Source organism: Quercus suber, unplaced genomic scaffold (genome assembly GCF_002906115.3).
Source record: "Quercus suber isolate HL8 unplaced genomic scaffold, Cork oak 2.0 scaffold_360, whole genome shotgun sequence".
Taxonomy (NCBI): Eukaryota; Viridiplantae; Streptophyta; class Magnoliopsida; order Fagales; family Fagaceae; genus Quercus; species Quercus suber.
In genome coordinates this window covers 253,728-279,763 of record NW_027069812.1, presented here as the reverse complement: position 1 = coordinate 279,763, position 26,036 = coordinate 253,728, and the positions used below count along the sequence as shown (strand labels likewise).

Genomic DNA, 26,036 nt, shown 5'->3' with positions numbered 1-26,036 from the left:
TCTCTCTCTCTCTCTCTCTCTCTCTCTCATTAGTTTAGTCCTTATTCTCTCTCTTCCTTCTCTCTCTCATGTTGCTTTGTCTTCTCTTCAAACCCGAAACCCATGGTCATGAACACCATCACCAAAGTCACCCATGGCCGAACCCACTAAGAGAGGCCATTGAAAGCCACCACCATCACAGGCCGCCGTAAGCCGCTACACGCAAGTCGTGGGTTTGCTCTCTCTCTCTCTATCTCTCTCATTTTGCTCCATTTGTGGTGTGGGTTGATTTCAACCTGGAATGTGGGTTGATCAAGCCGTGGGAAGTGGGTTGATCTCACTGTTGTCTGTGGTGTTTTGTGAGTGTTTTTCCAATGGGTTTGAGTGGGTTTTTGTGGGTTCGGCCATGGATGTTTAGTGGTGGTTGTAGTGGGTTTTGTTTGTGGAGATGGTGGTGGGTTTTATGGGTTTTATTCTTGGTGGTAGGGGTGGATTTTTTTTTTTACAATGGTGGTGTGGTTTCTTTTTTGCTATGGTGTGGTCGCTTATGTTTGGATTGGTGGCAACAGCAATGGGTTATTTTTGGGTGATTTGGTGCTTTGTTCTTAACTAAATTTTTTTTTTTTTTATAGAAAAATCTTGGTTGAGTAGTTGGTGGTTAAAAAATGGGTGCAACTCTTGTTTCTTGCAGTGGGTGGTGCGACTAGGTTGCTTAGCGGTGGTAGGTGGTGAGACTGGGAAGCTCAGCAGTGGTGGTGGTGAGTGGTTGAAAGAAAGTAAGAGAAACAAAGATTAGAGAGAGAAGTGAGATATTTTTTTTTTATTATTGTTTATATTATTTTAATGTGTTGTATGGTAAAATAAAAGTTAAGATGTTAAGTATATTATAAAATGATATGATATAATAAATAAAGCAACTTTTGAAATGGTATAATAAAATATTTTTTTAGAAACCTGATACTAAAATACTCTATAAGGGGGGACTCGTTTCACAACTAATTGAAGTTATGAAAATAAAAATGTGCTAGTTACAAGTCCATTTGAAAGTGATTATCTAGTGGTCACAAAGTATGTACATAACAGAATTGCCGAAATTTAATTTGTTTGGCAGACAAGTATAAGGCATAGCGTAAAGGTAACAATGTAACATGTGAGAGATTCCAAGATATCGAAGTTTCTCATCATAACCTCTACAGAGTAAATTGATGATGGGGAGGTTAAAAACTGTAAAGGGAATGGAAACACTTCCGAGAGACATCAGTTTCTTGGCAGAGAATACTCAGTAATCCCATTGAGATTTCAACGACCCTGATCCCATAGAGCAGGCGTGCATGCTTATTGCGCACAACCGTACTCTCAGAATCCTCAGAAGTCCATGACTACAAACACTAAAACCTTTAAATTCAAACAAACAAACAAAAGAGAAATGATGGAATTATAAATAAGACAGAGTCTGTCAAACACCTATATCCAATGGCTTTGGCGGAAAAGAAAATTCTCAAAAAAGTAGGACATTAAAGTTTAAAGAGACAAGCCTAGTAAGTACAAAATTAATGCACTTTACGGAGTAAACTGTGCTAACTTTTACAGGCCACAGTGATTCAACATAAGGACCCACACAAAGGGTAGGGGATGGGGGCCAGATAAACAGTACTGTAGCACATATAGATGGTAACTTGTAGCTAGACACGTATACATATACGTACGTACCAGTTTAGTCAGTCAATAAAAAAAACACATAATCACGAGCCATGTACAGCAGCATGAGTTGGAAACAAAGCTTTTTGTAACCGCTAATTTGTCAGTCACCGCATGCTAAGGAGGACTGAATAGAAAAGTAGACACGTCTTCGTTTACCCCATTTCGGTTTTTGCTTCAAGTTCCAACACCAATCTTTAATGGTAAACACTTTCACTACCAGAAAAAAATTCACATGGATAACTCAAAAACTCGGGTGCATTTATAAAAATTTAATCGAATTAATATAATGCAAACCTGGGACTAGGATTTAAATAAGTACAAAACTTCCATTTTCTTTGCCCATTTCTTTTTTTCTTTTCTTTTTTCTTTTTTTTTTTGCATCTTTTTTCCCGAATTCCAAATTCAAGATGGGAAATGAGGAGGGTGATTGGAAATATCAACTAAAATGTTCACACAAAAGACCAATTTACGAAAGAAAAGGCTAGGCAATGGACAGTGGTCTCATCTGCAGCAAGGACTTTCCATGCAATCGCTTGTTCATATGAAACATGGCGCCCCATTGTCGACATGCAGATTCCACCCGGCAAGTAAGTGAATCCCTGATATCAAAATATGTAAAACATTCAGACATTATGGGTTTATAATAGAAATGTTAAAGGCAAGGAGTATATATTCAGCAAACCATGTAAAAAGATGGGTGAGGTTGAGTTCAGCATATGACTTATGAACCAAAACTATGGTATGGTCCCAAAAGAAAAGAACCAAATATGCATGTCTATCAAGCAGAGTCCCAAAGAAGAAATTATGGAATGGACAAGAGTACGTATATCAAGCAACCTGATGGCACACTACAATAAAATAAATTGTCCATTTATAATTCACCTGCTGCATTAACTTGGCAAAGTCAGCACACAATGCCTTGCGTCCAGACTCATCGAATATTTTATCAAGTGTGATGTCTTGTAAAGCCACTAGAGTTGTTTCCAACATGTCAAGCCCTGTCTGGTTTGCGAAGATGAAAACTGGCACTGTCTGCAATGCCAATGAAAATCCAGATTTAATAAAAAATACTACCATTTAAATAGACTACATAAATTGAGCAATATGCTAAACCACTATATCAACTCCACAACCTTTCTATCAAAGTATAAAAAGAGGTGTTTTCTACTGGAATCTGTACCTTCAATGAACAGCACAAAATAGCATCCTGGTGATTCCATAAATGTTTCAACACCGAATCACCACCCAGAGAATCAGATCTCAGCAGGTCTGCTCCTATATGGTAACTGAGGAAAAGATAAAGAACATAATTAACTAGCTTGTACAGGAATATATTGGAAGGGTCTATATTAAAGCATTTAATAACAGCTCAACAGAAGATAGGTTGATCATGAACTTCAAATTTTTTTGCTTGCAGGATGGAAGCTAACATCCACTTTTTAGTATTCAATGGATTCTGTGATGCCAACCACGGTGTCACACATCCTAACCACAATATGCGAAATCAAAGCAGAACTCACCTATAGCTCTGGCAGATCCAGTGAGCCAGCGTAAGAGCCTCTGGAGAGCCTGGGGAAAGCTTTGGTCCCATGGCTGGGCTCAATCCTGTTGGAGATATTGCCATCGCAACCCTCTGCACAGAGGAGATGACACTTCGGACATACTGGCGTGCCATGGTTGCAACATTATCTTGTAGACTGCTATCAAATGGAAACTGGAAAGCAATAGTCAAGACTGATCGAGAGTAATGACACGATGACACATCTCCTGCAGCATGGTTTGTTGCTGGGCCCACTTCAAGACTTGATGTAAGATCTAGGGTGCGATGAGTCGACAATGAATCCTTTGCATCACTCTGTATAAAGATGACAGTAAGCATAAGGGGGGAAAACACAGTACATAAACATGATTTCCAGGATTCACAGTGTTCAGATAAACTATCTCAGGCTCTTAAGAGTAAGCATGTGCTTTTAATCAATAAAACTCCTGTGATATATCCATCACAATATATAATTTACATAAAAGTTCTGTCACAAGGAAATTCTGACTTCATTGTGTCAGAGAATTTGACATTGCATTTTCATCTAGTCAAACATTTCACTCATGCACAACTATCTGAAATTGATAGACCATTGAAAGTGTGAATAAGTATAAGATTATTCAGGGAAGAACAGATAAACTCAACTGTTTTTGAATCCAACGGAATGATACGGAAACCAGAGGGTAACAGTGGAGCATCATCAGGAAACATTTCATCAATTGGAGCAAATACAAGTTCAGAACAAGCTCCCACAGCATTCTCGTCAACTCCACTACATATCTGCCAAAGAAATTAAGGCATTTAAGTATGATTACATACAACAAACAAACTCTGACCCTTCATAGCTAGGACAACCAGAAAACAGGAAGAAAAAGTTAAATAATGCCAGGTCCCAAAATCCAGTAAAAACATATTCACCAAATATGTTAATATTTTAACAGTTGGAAACTCTGTTGAATATAAATGTGTTGAAGGGAAGTTTTGGGTTGACCCCCAATTCTCAGGTCAAAAAATCAGATCAGGTGGCATTCCAATAAAACTGAACCCACACAACTGCTAAGTCAACTTGCCAGGTCATGATTTCAACACAATGTATATAACCATGTCAGAATTTCACAAATTAGTCCATATCAATGCTAAAACTTCAGCAAATGCTTTTTTTAAGCAAGATATGAGTAAGCAACAATAAGTAGAGCTGAAAAAAACAAGCAAAAGTTCAGAAAAAGAACCTGCAATAGATGAATGTCCCTTGATGCAAAAGCATCTTCTTGAGGAAGAGAATGTCCTTCAAGTCGAATAACTTCAAGCAACTGGAAGGCACACCAAGAGTTAGCAAGAATTAATATCTGTGATATATGTTATCCCACAGTCTCACTATGTGTCATTGCACTATCTCCAAGCAAATCTAGATAAACACATCTCTGCCCTTTGAAGGAAATTATATATCCATGCCAATATACCCACCCAAGAAGTAGAGGGAGGGGAGACAACAACTACCATTTGAAAAAAAGGAAAAAAAGAAAAGAAGAAGAAGCATACTTCTTCATGTTCTATTGTGTGGCCAAGAGGCATGATAATTTGGCTCCCAGTAAACCTTGTAGGCCTCATCCCTGGATAAGCATATGAGCCCGCTTTCAATGATGCAGCTGAATACGCATCAACATTGAAATCAGCCCACTCTGAGCGGTGCTCCCTCAGGAAGCGCACCAGGACAGCAGGAGGGACATTCTAGCAAGAAAAGAAAAAGGAAAAACACAAACCTGCTTAGATACATGCATAAGTGCAGGATGCAACCAACAGTCTGACACCCATTTAAGAATTCAAGACTTACATTGATATACAAATTCATGATGGATGTCTTGCCAAATATTTCAGTTTAATTTATAGCTAATTGATTAAGTACAAACTTGACAATAACCATTATAAAGATACAGAAGATAACGCCCAAGTATTTAAGAAAATAAGGCTTCACTTCACAGATCAGTGTTAAAGATCAAACAAATCTAGATATGTTTTGATTCCAACCAATGGAGTGAAGTATTAAAAGTTGAGATAGCTGGCCAAATTTCCTTGTTCACTTGCTAAAAACCTCTTGTAACAGTCAACAAGTTTAATAGACATGAGGGGGACTTTCTATACTTACTTGGAGTAGCATGGAAGCCTTTGCACACAGAATTCCTCCAACAAATGAGAGGGAATTTGCAGGATTAGAGGTGGCACTCAAGTTCTTGGTTGAATTAACTGCAATAATCACATCTTCAGCACCATCACTGTTGATCAACGACCAGCCATCGTCATTGAATCCATTGACGGCATCATTGAAGCCTCTGCAACAAAGAAGAAAATTGTAAAGAATTAATAGTTTGCAGATCAACATACAAAGTCGAAGGCCAAAAAAACTCAAATTGATGACTTGACTTTCACAACAATCTGCTTTAATGCAGCAGAGAATCCAAGAAATAAAGATAATCAAACAGCTACCTGCTCAATCTTTGGCTAAAAGTCCTCAGAACAGCCGGCTGCCTGCCCAAACCATACACAACCTCACCACTTGTCTCCTGAGCTATTTGCCTTATATAGCGCAGGGCCTTCACAGAAAGTATCTAGTCAGTACCTTCTAACATTTTCTTTTTTCAGGGTAGGTAAATTCAGGTTGTACTCAAAGGATTGGACTGAACTCCACATGCAGAAGAAAAAACTATACTATCAGACCAACTAGAATCTACTCACCGCAATAGTCATTTTCTGGGCCACTACTTTTGATGATTCATAAAGGGGTCGCAGCACTTCTGGCACACTCCATGCCTGAAATAAAATAAAAAGGAATTAATTTCCATGCCAGGTTATAAATACCAAGAAGCCGATCGTTAAAACTCAAACCTCAAGATTCAGGTGGTCAACAATATGGATGATTGACCCTCCACCCTCACATGGCCGAATCAGATAGCCACAAGGAAGCATTTCAGCTCTCACAAACTGGGCAGCAGCAGCTGCATTTGGGCCAGCACCAGAACCAGACAGAGATCTCTCACAAACCTTGAGATATAGAGAACAAAATACACATAAACAGGCATATTACATTAGGCATCCACTTATAAGGAGACAGTGCATTGTCTATATGATAATAAAAGGCATGCTTACCACAAGACTGCCATTGTCTAAACTTGTAGTGTATCTTAAAGTCCAAAAATCCCGTGCAGGAGCCAGTGTAGTTGGAGCATATGTCTGAAGCAATTTGATGTTCTTTCTCAGGACAAGAAGATTCATAGGTAGATAACAGAAGAAACATAAAGTAACAACCATTTGTGCTTACCTGTGTGTAAACAAGTTCAATTGTCCCTCCATTACCAGCTGGAAACATGGTGAAAACTTCAAGGCTCCGACATTCCCGAAACCAAGATGGACGATCTTTAAGGATCTCTGCAATCTGTTCACAATTTTGTGAAAAAAATACATCAAATTAAAACAGTTCATGAACCTAAAAAATTGATAAAACAAATACCAACTAAGAAATGACAAGGTCTGGAGTTTTTCTACGGATGCTAATAAGCTTACCTTTGTAGGTTCTAAACTTACAAGACCGCAAGCTCGAGCTGCCACTCCATTGCAACTTTGGGAAATGGCAAAGATCCCAACTGAATCCGGACCAGGCTGACAAGAGAATTAAAAAATTGCTTAGTTAATTCTGGTTCAGGAGTGAAGAAATATGCAATATCATTATTACTTGCATAAACTAAAAAAAATATTTCTTTTTCAAATAAAAATAAATAAATACCTTCATCCCAGGCATCTGGACCCAATCGACAGCAGTTCCTGTAGCCTTTGAAAGGAACTCTGCCAAGGTCTCCTCTGCAATGGAGAGGAGTCTGCCAAAACAATAATTAAAAAAAAAAATCAGAAACAGCACCAATAACAACATTTATTTCCAGATAATGCGGAGAAAAGACAAAGCTCATGGCCATTGGTATTTGAGATTACCCAGCAGGGTTATTAGCATCTCTCAGAGAATGCTGAGGAGTGGTAACCACAGAGTCACAACTTGCATCAGTAGTTGCCGCTGATGTCTACAGAAGAAACAATTAAAGGTTAATAACTTTTACCAAGCGATGAAAACAAAGAAAAAGGCCATTGCTGAATTCTTTTGCAGCACAATTAGGTACACTAACTTGCCCAAGGCCAGAAAAGCTGCAAGTGCCATTAATATCCTTGAAATGTCTTAATCGTGGAATAGTTCAAACATAGTAAAAAGTCTATAAGAATAGAACAAAATGCAAGCAAATTGGGGCCAAAAAATAAAATCATTGCACATCAGAATGAATAGAAGTCCAACAAATAAATGAAGTACAGAATTTAATAAGATTTTGTCCCACATCAAATTCCTTTTCAAATTTGGTCCTACTCTTGAATTCTCTTTGAAAATGATAAGACCACAACATTAATAGATCAACAGAATTACCTTTTCTTGAACACACATACTGCAATTTGAAACCCCTAATGGACCATATACACAGAACAAGATCCACTACAAGGAAACAATTAAGGAAAGCAATCTACAGGAGAAAAGACTCATAAACTTACAGTATGCAGTTGTTGCCGCATATACCCATTTTCGCATACCAGCTGCGAAACCTGTTTCTGCAGGCGATCATTCTCCTCCATCAACAGCTTGTTCATCGCTGTCAATTTCCTGTTCACAGTCTGGAGCCGTGAAGACTCTTTTCTCTGCTTCTCTCGGCACCTGCATGGCCAAACACCATAAAACCCAAAAAACCATTCAGCCTTCTATGAAACTAAAACCCACCCACTTAAATTGGTCACAAACCCAATTGAAAAAACGAACTTTTAGGCCAAATTCACCACCTTTGCTCAAAAAGATTACAAATTTATCACAGGACATAAATAGCAAAAGATTCGGAAATGCCATAAATATAAACATCTGGTTCAAAATTCAAACTGTTGCCCTCACAGAAAAGGAAAAGATTTATGAAAAAAAAAAAAAAAAGAACTGAAGAATGAAACCCGAGTTTCCCAAAATGATACCTGCGATTCTGGAACCAGACCTTGATCTGCTTGGGCTCGATGTTGGAGAGAATGGGGCACTCTCGAATCAGTTGCTGTCTACGCAAAGAGCTGGGCTTTGGGCACTCAGAATAGACTCGCTCGAGCGCCTCCACTTGCTCAGCTGTGTACCTAACATACTTGCCAGCATCAAGGTGCCTACTGATACTCCCACTGCTACTCTCTCTGTGCTGCTGAGCCACAGCCATAGCCATTTTTTTTTTTCCTCAATCAAGAAAAAGCTGTTCAAGAGCTACTACTTTTTTTTTTCTTGCTTTGGTAATTAAAAGGCTAAAGATTCTTTAGCTTAGTAAAGTCCGGCTTCTTAAATAGTCAAGAAGCTTATTGGTGAAGATAAAAGCCAAAAAATGATTAAAGGCTAAGACTATGCATGTATGAATACAGACATACACACGCATACAACTCTTTTTTATCCTTCTAGAGCCTCAGCTATTGGTCGGTGATGATGTAAAAAAAAACTGCTATGAAGAATAAAACGCTGGGTTCGGTTTTGATTTCCCACAGATACAACCACAACTCACCGAAATCTCTCACTGTTTTGAACTAATCTGAACTAAGATACCCAAACAAACAAAAAAAGAAAAAAAAAAAACAACTTTCCACCAAAACAAAGAAAACCCACTTGTCCCTCAAACTCACTGACACCAAGTCTTAAAGTTTTTGAGCTAAATCTCAAAAGAAAATTTTCACATAGATCTTTCAGCTAACCACTTCAGACCCATCATTTCATGTGATGCAGAGAGCTTGTTGAGTGAACTTAAGAGGGAATAAGAAGAAGAAAAAAAAGAAGAAAGCTATGGCTCTCTCTCTCTCTCTCTCTCTCTCTCTCACAGTCAGTGTTGGGGGCAAAAGAGAGCCAATGGGTGAAGCATCAGAGACAACCAGGTAACAATATGCAAACGAGAAGAACACACAGTGATGATGATGATGAAGAAACCCTAATCATGACGAGAAAGAAGAAGATACAGTGAAGAAATGAGAAAAAATTTTGGGAGGAAGATTTTGATTTTTGGGGCTATTTTAGAGAGAAAGAAAGAGAAAAAAAGACAGTGATCTGAGCTGAGCTGAAACAGTGAGGAATAAAAGAGAGGAGAGAGAGAGAGAGAGAGAGTGAGAGTTGATTTGCACGCAAATCGACAAAACTAAGGAGCAGGCAATGGTTTTTTTTTTTTTTTCTTTATAATTTACGGCGGCATTTACGTCATTGTCCCTAGTGTTTCTTTGAATTGACGTCTTTAGACCATTGCTGCCTCATCTGTCAATCACCCCACTGCATCGGTCAATTAACCAAATCTTTATTGGCAGGACTAATTTATTGCTGTATTTTACATTACAACAGTACTAACTATTACTATTATTTAATTATTATTTTTGTACTCTTCTTTTTTTTTTTTCTTTTTCTTGAGAAAGATTTTAGTACTCTTTTTAGAGCATCCGCGGTGGCCAAGGTAAACAGTACAGAGTGAGGAATTTAGTACGTTTGATAGAGTAGCTAAATAATATATTTTCAGATTTTAAATAATATTATATATTTTTTTATTTATATATTTAAAAAAAAATATAAATAATATTACTCAAATTTTTATCTCTATCAAATAGGCTCTTATAATTTAAAACAAAAAAAAAATAAGCTAACATCAAGTCTTGCATATGTCTTGTATTTTAAAAAAAAAAAAAAATTGCTCTACAGTATCATCACAAATTTGTGATGGTACTATAGCACAATTGTAAAAATAAATAATATTTTTTTTTCAATCCTCTCTCCTCGCACTCTCTCTTACTTCTCAATCTCTCTCTCTCTCTCTCTCTCTCTCTCTCTCTCTCTCCGTGCTGGCTTTTATTTATGCTTTGAAATATTTTTTTTATTATATAAATATATTATTTTAATATGTTGTATCGTAAAATAAAAGTTGAGATGTTAAGAATGTTATAAAATGATATAGTATAATTAATAAAGTAGTTTTTTGAATTTGTAAAATAGAATAGGATAGCATTCACTGTGGATGCTCTTTCTGATTAAATATATGTATATATTCCTTAGTACTACATATAACTTCTTTAGTTCAGTTTTTGTCCTAATTTTGTCTCGATTAATTATAAATGGTAGAAAAAAAATGGTAAATTTAAGTGAAAATATTTCTTAATAGATTATTTTTTTAAAATTTCAATACAATTTTTATGGAAAATATAAAAAACTGTCATAAAAATCAGTTCTTTTTTTTTTTTAGTTTTTAAAAATATTTATAAATTAATATCCTTAGGAGATTTGTTAACATTTTCCTTAAAAGAATAACTGAAGTATAACCTATGTTTACCAACAGGAGTGATAATAAGATAGTCTTATACTCTTATCTAGTTTTTTTTTTTTTTTTTTTTTTTTTTTTGAGAAACATACTCTTATCTAGTTAAGTGATGTATAAGTTTATCAAAACTTTAGAGCTTGAATTCAATAGAGTTTTGGATGCTTGATAGCTTGATTATGGCAAAACTTTTACAACTTCTAGGATCCCTTTGAAGCTAATGAGTTCCTCTATTTATAGGAGTGTGGAGAATGTTTGATAACATATGATTGATTTTTTTTTTTTTGAGAAATAATTACAATATGCTGCTGACTTCACGACTTAAACCCTTTCCTCCCAAGCACTCAGTGCATTGAGAGGTGATACGTGTCATAATTTAGATAAAAATACTTTAAGCATTGTTCACCGAGAGACAAATGACATTATTTGGTTTGCAAACTATATTAATTTGTAAAACATGGGAATAAAATATATTAGATTGCATGTGTAACTTTAAATTAAATATAGACAAGTGTTGACTTGTGATGGGATCTTAACAAGGAAAAAGAAAAATCCACTGAGATTATCAAATTCTTGTGTCCAAATCAGGGGCGGCTCCACGTTAAGGCCACCACCCTGGCCTAAATTTTTTTTTTATATATATAATCATTAAAAAAAATTTATTTGTCTACCCTTCAAAAAAAAAGTTGGAAACACCTTCAGTTTTTTTTATGCAAATAAAATTAAATTTTGCTCCATAATTTGTTCTATATTCAGTGGATGAATGATTGCTTGGTTGTGTACATTGAAAGAGATGTAGTTTGTAGTATTAATAATGAGACTATCATGCACCGATTTCAAAATATAAAAACTCATACAAGGCAATTGTACACTTTATGTATTTGCATGTTTTTTATTTATTTATTATTGTTGTTGTCAATATATGAATTTCTCTTTTTATTAGATTGTATAATTTATACTTCTTAAGAAACACCCTGAGAAAAATTTCTGAAGCCGCCACTAGTCCAAATCACACTCTAATTACATTCAAGAGGATTTTTTTTAATATAAGTGGAATCTAATAGTCATTCTATGTTGAAGGGCAAAAGTCTAGTCCTTACCAGGCCCAAGCTGCACATTATTATGTTAGATCCGACCCAAACTTGATGAACACCGAACTACAAATACACAGACCTATGTGTACTTGGCAAGCATATCCGAACAAATCCCACTATCATTGAGAATGGAAGGCAATGCCTTAGGGGAATCTGCCTACTGAAAACACAAGATTCAGCGTCAGGCACAAGTTACTGGAAAATCATTTTAATAGCAAGATTGTGGATCTCACCTCTAATACAAGATTAGACACGCTAGAATTATAACCAAGACTTAAGAAGCCACCCAAACTCCATGAGTGGAGAGACCCATGTAAATGAAGGATATTCCCTCATTATGACAAACTCATTAAAGCAAGAGTATAAAAATGGAGGAAAGGGTAAATGAAGGGGGTTGGAACATAACTTTGGGGAGGGATACATGAAAGAAAAGTGAGAGATTAGAACATCATTCTAGGGTATGGTGATCTAGCTTGGACACCCAAAAGGGCATCTCGGCTGTCTAATAGTCTCCTCAACCAGCTGCATTTCTAACAAATAATTATCATAGCATCATCTTGTACTGTCTATTATTAGCTAAACTTCCTATGGGATCTCCCATCGTGGGCTAAACCCAGTACAGAACACAAATAAATTAGGGTTTTAGGCCCAACGAGCCCAAAGTCGTTGGGAAGTCACGACCACATTTTAGTCATAAGATATATCAAAAACACAACCCCACAAAATAGTTGTCCATGAAACATTAAAAAAAAAAAAAAAGTAAATAATAAAAACTTTTAAAAGGAAACAACAAAATAAAAAGTTCATGGAAGAACAAAATTTGCAAATTCTTAAAGCTTAAAACCTATAGTTACTCTTTGTTTGGCTTAGCTTATTAGCCGCCTCGTGTAATTTGTTTTATTTATATAATTTTTTAAAATTTTAATTTTTTTGGTATAATTTATTTGTACTCAATTTATTAAAATAGGCTAATAAAATAATTGAGAGATTTATAAAATCTCTCAACAAGAAGTTGAGAGAGAGAGAGAGAGAGAGAGAGAGAGAGAGGCAAAGGAGGAGAGGGGCAGTACAATAACATATATATATCCAACTCCCCCAAAGAAGTGAAGAATCATATCAAACATTTTGAAAGATGTTCCATCCTTAACGTTAGTTTTAGTGTGCTTTTGCGTAGTAAACGCGGCAGGCGTTTTGTGTTTTTATTTGAGTCTTACGTACTGTTTATAGGACCCATAAGTACAGAAAATGCAGCAAAAAACAATAAATTTAGGTCCCATGAGCACTATTTATAGTTTAAAAATTATTTTGCTACAATGATTTTAGCAATAAATTTTAGTTTTCAGTAATAAATAATATTTAAATAGACCCTTAATTCAGACTTAAGACACCCAGTTTTCTATAGAAAAATGGAGGCGGCTCAATGGGCAAGTGCTAAAAGAATACGAGGTTTCTAGATACCTCATTTGGAGCTTGAACCAAGTCAACCAACATTTATATGGCCTACAGTACAGTCCAACTTTAGAAAAAAAGAGAGGAACATTTCTCCCGCTAGCTTCTGTTTAGTTTTCAATCTACAATTGGAATTTTCATGGCTATAGTGTTGTTTTCGAGTCTGATATTTTAGTTGTCACTAGTACTACCATGTGTGTTTAATCTAAGTACTAGATTATCACCATTACATAATAATAAGTATCATGGGTTATATTCTATACATAGTAGGTTAAAATTAAAATCTATGCCATAAACCATTAAATTCCTTTTTCTAAAAAAAAAAAACTTGATAAACCAGATAATAGAAATTTGAACTGAATCCTTCGAAAACATTTACTTGAAATTCCCAGATATATGATATAAAAAAATAGGTGCAAAATAAAACAATCACACAAAAAAATATTTTCGTGGTTCAGCTATTTGTTTATATCCACAAAATTGCAATGATTTCATTATTTACAGAAAAAAAAAAAATACAAGATGCAACAACACAGTTTTTTTTTTTTCCCTCTCAAAAGAGTTAAAACAACATTATTTTACTCTTATACAAAGGATTCATAATGAGCTAAACACAAGTCAAAAAAATTTCCATGAGCACTCCAGCTTGGGCCATAACACTTTTATATTGGATCGGGTCATAATTCAGATTAAACATGACTAGGCTCCACATAACCCAACACAAAAAATATCAACCAATTAAATTATGAGATTTTGGCTATTAAACTCAATAATAACATAAGATAACTTACAACTCCCCCCAGAAAAGGCATCGACCAAGTGAGAAGAATCATAACTTTTAAGTCAAATTTGAAGAGTAGGGGCAAATCTTCACCAAACTGTGTTATTAATTAATCAAATCATTGGTAAATCGCAATAGGCCAAAAGGTGAGAACATTCTTTAACAAGATATATATAAAAAAGAAAATGATTAATATTATATACTTAAGTGCCTTATAGTGGCAGTCTCGAGAATGGTCGTCACCAAACAAGGACAATTCGAAAGCCAAAATAAAAGGGACCATATATTCCATTTGAATATGACTCTCTCTTTATTTATGAGTTTGAACTCGGTTTCTTAATTCCAGACCAACCAACCTTATTATAAAAATTATTAAAAAAAAAAAAAAAAAACCCATCAAAGTGGGATTCTGATTTGGAATTTCTTCCGGCGCAGGCCGTCATGCACATTAGTCTTTGGTCGGTGATATCTGGGGATTTCCCATCACATGGTACAAAATAACTTGTTTATTCATGTCATATATTTTATACATTTAGATTATATAATTTCATCTATAAAAAAAAAAAAATATTAGTCTCAAATTAGTTATGGTATGGCATTTTTCATTTTTGGGACTTTGCTTTTGGCATGCGTGAAAAGTAGGGTCACGTGCTTCCCACAAAAGCCCACACACATAGCAAAAAAAATGTCTTATATTTTACTACTACTTCTAGTGTTTCTTCTTCTTCTTTGTAAGAACTAAGAAACAGAGTAATAATTAATTTGACTTGATTATGTTTTTTTTTTCTTACATTGAAGATTGAACAAGCAAAGGTCTTATCTATGTGTTTTTTTTGTGTGTGAATAAAGAAGCAGCAAAAGGAGGCTATATTGCATCAGAAGCAACAAGGAAGTGGTATAAGATATTATTATTTTACGCATCCAGTTGAAATTAATCTTTTTGATACCATGATGATTGTGTTATTTTAGTCGGGGAATTTTTTTAAAAAATATTGGGTTTTTGATTGCATAGATTCAGCTCAATTTGTAGAGGTGTCAGTGAGCTATTGAAGGATCGGATTGATGGTTGTTTGGTTCACTTTAAAGTTGGCCACGTCATAGAGAGGATTATTTATATCTATACCCTATAGTTGATGATAATATTATTATCCAGTTAGGCCTTCTAGGGTTCTACTTTACAAGGATAATATAAACTGGACCTTGCTTAAGAAATGAAGCATCAAATTGGAGCATGAATCCAAGAAAAGAATCAATTGGGCTCCACTTGTATATAAAGGTTCATATTTGCTGAGGATTTATACCAAATTTTAGACCCCAAATGAAGTTGTAAATTGTGATGGAGTCATGCTGTGGTCGGTATGCATGTTGTGCTTCCATACATTAATGGATAAACCCGAAGTTATTAGAGTAGTCGAGTCCAGAACTTATGTTAATGAATCATTCATTGGCCGCTATTGTTGAGTTTTTTCCTTAAAACAATTAAATAACATAACAAATAGGCGATTTGTGAGAATGCTCCCGAGTCATCGAAGGAAGTAAAACTGGGTTTGCAGAGCAAAGTTGTCAAAGCAAGAAAAACTCGGTTTGCAGGAGCATGTTCAAGTCGCCCAAGTAAGAAGAACTTGATTTGCGAGAATGCGCCCAAGTAATCAAAGTAAACAAAGCAAGAAAATGATGGGGTGAAATTTGATTTGTGCATGCTAGACACATGTGTGTCTTTAAGCTATGATGAGATGCTTGTGAGAGCTAAGTGGGGGATGCCAAAAAAAAGGGCAATGCGTTTTCAAGTGAGGGAATGCATATTAACGCCCTTTGCTCACTTTCTCTGGCTTCTCATGATGTGTTTTAGCACAGGTCTTCTTGGCCTAGTTTTTGTTGAAGGGGACATCTTTTTTTCTTTTTCTTTTTTTAATGAAAAAAAGGGTTTTACGTGTGTTATTATTGACTCAGCTCACTTAGAGCATTCGCAGCAGTGTAGTTATAATACTATATTGCTAAAATTTTGCTCCACAAACACAAAAAACACCCCTGCAGCAGTGGAGCTAAATCTAAAAATTTTAGCTCCATTGCTACAGTGCACATCTATTTATAAATGTGCACTGTTCATGAGAGCTAAAAAAAACATTATTTTATTCCAGCTTTTTATTAAAAAAAAATCCCACTTGCTCTCTCATTCACTCTCACCGAGCCTCTCTCTCTCTCTCTCTGAACTCCATCTCTCTTAATCTCACTCTCTCAGCTCCAGTATCTCTCTCAACTCCGGTATCTCATTCACTCTCACCGTTCCTCCACAGACCCACAGACCTTTCTTTCTTCCTCAGAGACCCATCGCCGATCTACACGAGCCCAGCCACCACAGACCCGTCTCCGTCAACCCACGTTCGGCCGCCGACCTGATCCATTTCGGCCTTTCTTCTCTATTTTGGCGTTTTGGTTTTGTGTTTCAGGCTGTGCTTGTGTTTCGGTTTTGTGTTTAGGGCTGTGCTTGTGTTTCGAATTTGTGTTTCTGGCTAGGTTTTTGTTTCGAGCATGGGTTTCGGTTTTTGTTTCGGGCTGGGTTTATGTTTCCGACTGTGATTTTTCTGCTTTCTTTTTTTTTCTTCTTCAATGGTTTTGATGGGCAAGGCGAAGTTGTGGTTGTGCAGTGATTTTTATGGGTTTAATGGTGGTTGTTGTTGTGTGTTGATGGTTAAATGAAATATTATTTTATTGTGTTAAAAGTTAAAATAGAACCACTGCTGTAACATGTGTGTAAGTAAAATAGATAAAGTAACTTTTTGTGTAGCTAAATAGCTAAAATTTTAGATGCACTGCTGCGAATGCTCTTATACTTGATATTGATGGTGTGAGACATCTGGGCATGTTAGCGCTATTTGTGTCATGGCACAACATTTTTGCGAAGTGTATAACTTAAATTCAACAACTCCTGAACTCGCAAGTGTGACCAAATCCGGGACTTCTATCAACGCTCTTAGGGAGCACTGAAGGGGACTTCCTGTGCCCTTGATTTCTTAAAGTACCTATGCTTAGGGCAGATGGTTTACCTAAAGTCTTATGGTTTGCTTAAATTTATTTCCATATTAGGAAATAAGTAAGGTGAAAGCAGTGTTTGATATTAAGTTATTAACCACAAAGGGGAGGATTGCTTATTCGTACCATATTGACCAATGCCAGAGCAAAGTCAGCAATTAATGCAAATGGCCTTGGAAAAGAGGAAGGTAGTTGCGGTACTTAATGCTATGAAAACTAATTGATAATTGTGGGCGGATTTTTATTTATTTATTTTTTTAAACAACAATTTTATTAATAAAAGAATGAGAAACAACTTCGTATGTTTGGTAATTTTTTTTTTTTTTTTGTCTTTAAAAATAATTTTCTACTTTTGAAACTAAAAAATTTATTTAGTAACTTAAAATGGACAAAAAATAAAAATTGTTTTCAAAACTCAATTTGTGAAGATGTTTTTAATTTTTAATTTTTAAAAGTCAATTAAAATACGTATTTAATTTAATGAATCTGTCTCATTTAATGAATTAATATTAAAGTTTAAATCTTAGTAACAACATATTTTAGTATTTTCTATTTGTTCTTCAAAAAACTATTTTTTTAATTTTAACTAACCAAACATGCTTTTGATTTCAAAAATACAAGAAATTTTTTTCCTTCTTTATATTCTCATAAATAAGTTTTTGAAAATAAAAAACAAAAACTATTACTAGATATAACCTATGAAACCAAAATTCTAACTCTCTTAAAGAGCAAATACATCACAAAAAATAGAGGAATCATCAAGAGGGACTAGACATGCACGCTTGGCTAAATGGACCCAACCCCTTAGTTTATGTGCCCTAAGTTAATTATTTGAGCAAGTGGTTAGATTGGACTGAATATGATTTCAATTGGCTAGGATTATTGTATATTGATGGCCATGTAATTTGGCCTATCTATTCAATGGCTAAATAGGTTCGTTTGGCCATGAAATTAACTAACAATCGTTACCCAACTGTTATGAGCATTCATTAAGTCATCAATTTCCTATATATATATATGAAAAGGGGGCATTAATGAGGGCAACGGTCAGTCTATACAACGATGGCCAACCCCATTTTGCAAAGGTACGAGACATTCCTCTAGAATTTCTATTCCCGACTCTTTTCTTTCAATTCTTTGTTGTTTCTTAATTTAAGCATTGAAATCCTTAGGTCGGTGCAACATCAATATCCTTGGATCAATCTTGAAGACCTTCCAAAGCTTTGTGCATGGACCAGTGGACTATTGAATATTCTTGCATCCTCAAACTCTCTATATTTTAGGGTGGTTTCAAAAGAAATCCTATAGTTTTCAAATTAAGTCGTGAAATTTAAAACTGTTACATATTAAATCTATAGTTTTCTTTTTTTCTTTTTCTTTTTTTGATACAAGATAAAATTTATACTCTAACCTAGTCTGTGTATATGTGTGTGAAACTCTCTCCTGAAAACTTGAATCTTGGCCCTTGCCCCCCCCACCCCACAAACATTTATACTTGTGGAGTGACTACCACACCAAGGTGCGCAGTGGTTACATTTTTCTTAGTTTTGAGTTGAATTATAAAGTTTCAAAATCGTATCAAATTAAACACTTCAACCAAACCCAAAAACTTCAGAGTTTAAATTAATATGATTTTAAAAGTTTAGTGTTTGATTTGAAATTAATAAAACTGTAGCGGGCAAAAAGTATAACTAACGTATTACACGGATTTTAACATGCTACTTTCTGCTTACACAATTAATTTTAGAGGTGGGATGCAAGGTCAACTTTTAAATACCCGTCATAGGATAAATAATGATAGTCAGATTAGTCTCTAGTGTAATATGAATGTATATGAGTAGGAAAAGCCTTGAAATGGCTAAGTGTTCGTCCTCGGATTCAGTCCGAGGAAGAGGTTACAAGTGGATAATCTCTCCCCTTTTCCTTTAAAAAAAAAAAAAAAAACTCCCCTTTTATCTAGGTGTTTCTTAGCTTTATATAGCTAGCCAAAATGCATCTACATTTGGAGGGTTAGGATCAGACTTCCTTAATACTTGTCTCATGAAGACCTTGCTAGAAGGTTTTACACTAAGATGTGAGCTGTGTGGACGCTATTCATGGTCATTTTCCCATTAATGCTACCAGCTAAATGGTTGTAGTGCATTTAATGCGAAAGGGATGGCTACTTTGTCATTCATTTTTCTTCTCTTTCTTGTTCAATGCCAAGTTACCCTTTTCTACCCTCAGGTTGCGTCATGCTCCTTTTAACTCTGACTCTCAATTTTTCGAGGTTAGGTAGGTGTCCTCAATGCCTTCGTCAACTGTGGCCATTTAACCTCTACATGAGTTAGGTGAGTACTTTCTGAGGACATCCGCATATTTCCCGAGGTTTTCCTCCTCAAAAATGCTCTTACCTATTTTATCAGCTGTTTTGGATCCTTGTCCCCCCATAGAAACTATAAGGTTTAATTTATAACAATTTTAAAATTTAATTTGAAAATTTTCAAACCATAATATTTGAATTTAAACTACCTATACAATATAGGGTTTCAAATATAATTTATTTAAAAAAACAGGGAAATAGTTTGATATTGTGGATTTAGCTTAGTAAGCCTATTTGTGTGCATGACAATAGGCTAGTATTATCTTTTCTTTCGATAAATAATTTTCATTTATATCAAGGATTTCTCCGTCAGTAAAGAGAAAAAAAAAAAAAAATCTCATCCTTTAATAAAAGTAACAAACAATAGGATAGGATAGGGTATACCCATTAAAAAAAAAAGTAACAAATAATATTGTGCGTGTATCATAGGATAGGGTATACCCATTAAAAAAAAGTAACAAATAATATTGCCAAGTGTCAAGTTTGATCAATTGGGAGACGTGGTTCAAAAAATTTGAGTTGGTCGAAGATAACAGCTGGCCTAGGTGCCGCCCCACACCCCCCGCCCCCAACAAAAAGGGTAAAATCATTTTCCTTTTTAACCCCAAAAAAAGAAAAAGAAAGATCATTTTAATTTTTTGCTTATGGGTTTTATCTTATGTTTTTGGTCCATGGATGTGTAAAATATGATTTTTTTTTTTTGGGGGGGGGGTGGGAGGGAATTGCTTTAATTAAATTGTTTGTTAGCGCCCAATTGAGATTACTTAAAGAAATAACTAATTGTATAGAGGCTTCTTCCAATACATCGCCACTTTCAATAATAGCCACGATAGTTACTCTATAAGTATTAAGTTATTGTGGGGTGGAAGGTAAATGCCAATATTCAAGTCTTTAGAAGAGAGTTCAAGTATTAAGGAGAGAGTTTCATACACATATACACTTAAATTAAGTTAGGCTAAAATTTTTATTTTATATATATATATATATATAGAGAAATGGTTCAATTACACCTTTTTTAAACCGTTGATTTAAGTAGATCCAACGGTTAAAAAAAGACCTTCATTATTACCAATATTCTTATTAAAATCTCATTAATTACCCTCATTTATTACCTTCTAAACTTATTTCTAAACCCAAAAAGTCTGACTTTCTCTCTCTCTCTCTCTCTCTGTTTCTCTCTCTCTCTTTCTGTTTCATTTTGATTTTTGTTTAGTCCATTAGAATAATGATCTTTAATTTGTTTCAGCTTAACAATTAAAAACCAAATTCTAAATATCTTTTTCATGAATATATGAGTTCAGATCACCAGATTTATAAATTATTAAAAACCTGCACCATCTTTTCAATTTTTCTTTGAAATTTCATTATTTTTCCAAATGCTCATTAACGATGAAGAGAAAATATTTACCAAAAAAAAAAAAATGCATATAACACAGGCCCTAAAAAATGCAGGGGTTTGGTGTTCCTCTAGCCATAATTTCCAGAGTTTCTAGATGGTGATCTAAAACGCGTCAAGGAAAGATATGCTTAACTTCCAAAGAAATTTCCCTATGCTATCCTGGTTCTTTCACTGAGATTTTCTTTGTTGCCCATGAACAACAATTTGGTTATATATCTTGTCTGACTCTCTCTCTATGCTCCTCCACCATTGCTGCACCTTTGGTTTTGCAAACCATTCGCATTACCTGAATTATATATATAGGGATATACCTCTCCTGCAGGTGGTAGATTCTTATATTGTGGATGAGAGGGTGGGTTTTGCTGAGCCTACTAATGGAGTGGAACTTTATTTTTGTCCACCGCATAAAAGAACACATGAAATGCTCAGCAAGATCCTCTCATCTGAACACGTTGAGGCACTTTTTTTTTTTTTTTAGAATGGCCTAATTGGTGTTACTGTATGGAGAAAGGCTCAGTTAACTTCCAAGAAACGAGAGAGAGAGAGAGAGAGAGAGAGAGAGAGAGAGAGAGAGTTGTTTTTGGGTTTAGAGATAGGTTTAAAATGTAATAAATGAGGGTAATTAATGAGATTTAATAAGAATATTTGTAATAATGAGGGTATTTTTCTAACCATTAGATCTACTTAAATCCAACGGTTTAAAAAATGTGTAACTCTAAAGAGTTACACCAGGTGTAACTTGAACCCATCTCATATAGATATATATATATATATATATATAAAGAGTTACAAATGATAAATGAATATGGAACTTTTTTTTTTTTTTTGAAACAGAAAATGAATATGAAAAATGTTAAAAAGATAACATTACAATAATAGTAATTTTGTTTGTTAGCATTTTGAACAAGGGAGATTTATTATAATAATAGTAATAATTGCTAAGAATTTCATTGTGGAGATGATAATGGATGAATTTTAATATATTTTATCATTTATCACTAAATATAACTTAGATGAGAGATGTCGAATTATTATTTTTAAATATATATTTTTTATATCTAAGATACATGCTAGATAATTTGGTATACTCATTAAAATTTAGGAAGATGATAAGCTTTCTTCAAAAATTATCTGGTATGTGTGTGTATTTACACATAATATATGTAAAAATTATAAATTATTCTAATATTAAAAATTAAGTATTTATGTATCTATACTACTATTTAAGGGGTTTCCCTGTTTGGATCGGGTTTTTTTTTTTTGGTTCTAAAATACCCCTACATCCCTATGTTTAAGTAGAAATAAAACTAAAGAACAATTCGATAAAAATATAATCCTAACTCCTACTAAAACATTACTTAAAAAATAGGGTCACTCTCCTACAAACTATTGCCTAAAAAATAGTGATCATTTTCCTATTGATTTTCAAATTTCTTTATTCACTTACTAGCTCTATCACATGTGCTCTGCATGTGTAATGAGACTTTTTTTTTTGTATGTGTTTTTTTTAGGAACTTGGGGTTTTTTTTTTTTTTTAAAGGACATGGCGTAGTTTTTTTTTTATAGGAATTTTAGTTGTGCACATGGGGTAGTGGGAAGTTTTATAGAACATGAGGTAGTTTTATAAACATGGGTATTTTTTTTTTTTTTTTTATCAATTTACGATTTAACCTCATTTTTATGTTTTAGGAATAAGGATAAATTAATTAAAATTAGAGGTGTAGGGTTAGGATTTGTGGCTCAAGCCCAAAACAATAAATTTGTAGAGAATGGGTGAAAGAGCTAGGTTAATTATGGAATCGACAACAATTGATCACAACCCTCAAGCATAAACCAACATGAATTTACACGTAAAGAATTGGTGTCCAAAGAGGTATATTATTGATTATGTGGTGAATACAGATCTTAGGGTTACAATAAAGCTTTTTTGTTTTCTTCTCCCTTGTTTTCCCTCCCCTCTTTCTCAGGAGCTTCTTTCCTTTATATAACCTCCATTCTCCTCATTTCCATCATCCACTTGTACCTCATCCGTGAGTCTACTTGAGTATATGTCATGTCAAGCATCTCCTTTAACTCTGTGTGAGTGGCGGTAGGTGAGGATACACTGTTCAGAGATCTTCTCCACATAAATGCGGCCAGAGAAGTTGCTGCAGTGCCTTAAATGCGGTGGTAACAGCTTTTCCGTTAGATATTTCCTCATTCTTATCTTCTCCAGATATACCCAGAGCTTATCTTGATCAGGAAGAGTCCTCGGAAAATCATTTTGACCTTTTATACGTTCAATTGATCCATACTATTCGCGTCAGAGGAGTATAACCTCTTCGGACAGAAAGCGACCTCTTCGGATTGTAATCACTTTTCTTTCTGGGGGTCCCTCTTCCAGATGGGCCTTGCCCTTACCTCTCCTTCTCTTCGGACACACAGTAATCCTCACATGGGGCTCTAGGCCCACTATGTTAGATTGGACATTTTTCCCCCCCACAAGAGGTGTTTTTGAAATAAAAAATATAATAACTAACTTTCTGAATCCTTTTAATATATAGAAGAAAAAGATAAATTAGATTCTCAATATAAAAATTATAGGGATAAGGGCCCAAAATTGTATATTGGGCCTTAGGCCTTAGTCGAGGACGTTGGTTGGTCCGAGAATGAATAAACAGTAGTGGGGGTGTTAAGCTTAAAGTCTTATAAGTAAAATGCAAATGGAGAGGTTGGGAAAGGTGGTTCGAGGAGGAGTGTCTCCTCGGATAAACAAAGCATAGATCAAGTGTATATCCTATCATGAAAGTGATCTTCCAGGAAATTCTGTTGATAGGGACATGCATTAGGAACATGCTGGAAGAATGAGAGTTAGGAAATATCTAAGGAAAAACTACTGTCACCGCATTGAATGCTCTACAGTTAATTTTCTAGCTACATTTATGTGGAGAAGACCCCTGAACAGTGCTGCCTTGGCTACCCTAACTCACAGAAGACTAGAGGGGATGTCCAATGAGACAAACACTCAAAGAGTGGCCTAGATGATCAACAAATAGAGGGCCAAGATCATTGAAAGAGAGATATATAATGTAAGAAACCCCTAAGGAAAAGGGGATCGGAAATATGAGAGAAAAATACTTTAGCAATCAAGAACAAAACTTATAATCCAACTTCATGATCAATACAAAAAAACCAATCTCCTTAGACTTTTTCGACGACGATTTTCTTAAGTTTAAACTTGTCTCTCTTCATTCTCTTGTCATCAAGATCTAACTTATTTGTTGACTAATTCACTAAAACCCAATTTTTTAACCTATTCTCTATAAATTCATTGTTTTAAGTTTTTTGGACCGAAGTCCATCATTTTTTTGGACTAAGGATTCAAATCTGGTCCTTAAAAAAATTATATATATAAAATAAAAAAACACAGATTTTTGTTTTTGCTACGTCCACTAAAAAAAGAAAAGAAAGCCTCATCGCACGCGCAAAGCGCTTGTGATGAGACTAATAAGTCATAATTGTTACGCACTCTCGAATGTATATGTGTTTTGAGTTCATCTTAATTACTGTATAAGAACTATGATTGACCCTTAAGTCTGTCCCCGGGATCAAGTTAAAATTCTTTCAAATATAAAATATTCTTAAAAATTAAACCAAACAAATTGTATGTAAAAGTGAAACAATGGATAAACCATAAATTTGTGCACCAAAAAAGGAAAATATATATAATTATATATGTCCTCTGTGCGAGAGAGAGAGAAATCTTTGTTCGGATCTGGTGATGGAAGATTATTCAACTCTCAAAATTCAAAAGAACAGATTTTCAATCTCTTTGTATGACTTTTGCAATCTCCATATTCCGGGCATGCCAATGGGATAAACCCATGTGGAAAATCCTTGCGGAAAATAAAAGTGAAGAATTTGACTTTCAACATTGAAAAGCCTTTCATGCTCTCTATATTTGGGTGTTGTCGGCATTATTATGTACGATCAGTTTCAGACACAACTCTCTCTCTTTTTTCTCTCTCAGACACGAAAAAAAAGAAGTTGAGTATATTCTTGAAGTGTAGACAAGATTTTATGTTCATTGTTCATGATGTGCCTTTGTCACACTTTGGTTTGTATCTAGACTATATAAGAGACATTCTTAGTCTCCCATTAAAACAAACAAAAAAAAAAGAAAAGAAGAAGAAGAAGAGACACGTTTTAATCTTTCCCGTTGAATTTTTCTTTCAACACCAAAATATTCAAACCCAATATCTCTCATTTTGTTGAGTGGTTAAATGATACAAGAATGAATTTGTCAAAGAAAAAAAATTATTGGAACATGATATGACTAAATAAAAAACATATGTTTTATTAAATTATCACCGATCTATGGTATGGTACTGAATAGGACTGAAACAACGTAACACACGGGTTTTTTCTCTTTTCTGTGCATGACATTAACATTGCATGTTTCTTTCTTCTCTAGCTAAATATATATATATATATATTTTATATATAATAAATAAATAAAAAAGTACAATCAATGGTGTATGATGAGCTATAACAAAGTCAAATGGGTATATTTTTCTTTTAAAAACTTTATGTCATGGGATTAACATCCTTCCACTTTGTCCCCCTCTTCCTCTTAATTTTTTTCCCTTTTGTTTTCTTTGCTTTTTTGATTGTTCTTCTTCCTAATGGGTGGAGGGTTCACATCTTTTGCCTTGAGCCATTGCTTTTCTCATAGGAAAGGAATATAAATGCCAGTGCTCCCCCCTAACCCCCTTTTGGGCCCCATCTCAGGTCCAATCGTGTGGGCCCTTCCTGTCTGGGCCGACTCCATGCACATCAATCTCATCTCTCTCTAGGAGGAAAAAAAAAAATTAAAAATACAATAATATATATGTTGTTGCGTAAATCAATCGAATGCTGTCGTGGCATTGCTTTGAGGGTAGGTGTCGTTGAAGTGGAGACTTGACCCCACACAACACAAGCTAGCCAGCCAGCCACTTTGTTTGTCACAAACTGTATCACTCTCTCTCTACCTTTGCTTGTTTGGCACACTTAACATTGTTGTAGTAGTACCCCTCATTTTAACATCATTTCACACTCCCCATGCTCTGTTATTTTCACCATAAAGCTTTAACCCACAAATGGATAAAGATGTCACTGCTGCTTCTTGGTGGTTAGGGGTGTTGCTGAAGCAAAACTAGTCACTTTGGGAGAAAAAAAGGACTGTGGTCACTCCAACCCCTATTGAATAAGACCAGCTACATGACAAAATTTCTTATAACCATTTAGTGTGTTTCTTTGTTCAAATTGATTAATTATGTTTAACCACTTGATAGATACCCC

The 26,036-nt window shown here is 34.8% G+C and overlaps 1 protein-coding gene across 1 annotated transcript; it reads right to left on the bottom strand.

Annotated features, from left to right (window-relative positions):
* Positions 1–1,381: 1,381 nt before the first annotated feature.
* LOC112038274 (homeobox-leucine zipper protein REVOLUTA) lies at positions 1,382–9,430 on the bottom strand. The gene is made up of 18 exons (XM_024071075.2): positions 8,261–9,430; positions 7,799–7,958; positions 7,199–7,284; positions 6,996–7,086; positions 6,776–6,871; positions 6,534–6,647; positions 6,362–6,445; positions 6,101–6,256; positions 5,951–6,025; positions 5,702–5,808; positions 5,364–5,547; positions 4,760–4,948; positions 4,450–4,530; positions 3,866–4,000; positions 3,201–3,535; positions 2,861–2,966; positions 2,563–2,712; positions 1,382–2,279 (listed from the first exon to the last, which is right to left on the bottom strand). The coding sequence occupies exons 1-18, from the start codon at positions 8,491–8,493 to the stop codon at positions 2,130–2,132; spliced, it is 2,532 nt and encodes an 843-aa protein (XP_023926843.2). The 5' UTR covers positions 8,494–9,430; the 3' UTR covers positions 1,382–2,129.
* Between the last annotated feature and the right edge of the window lie 16,606 nt (positions 9,431–26,036).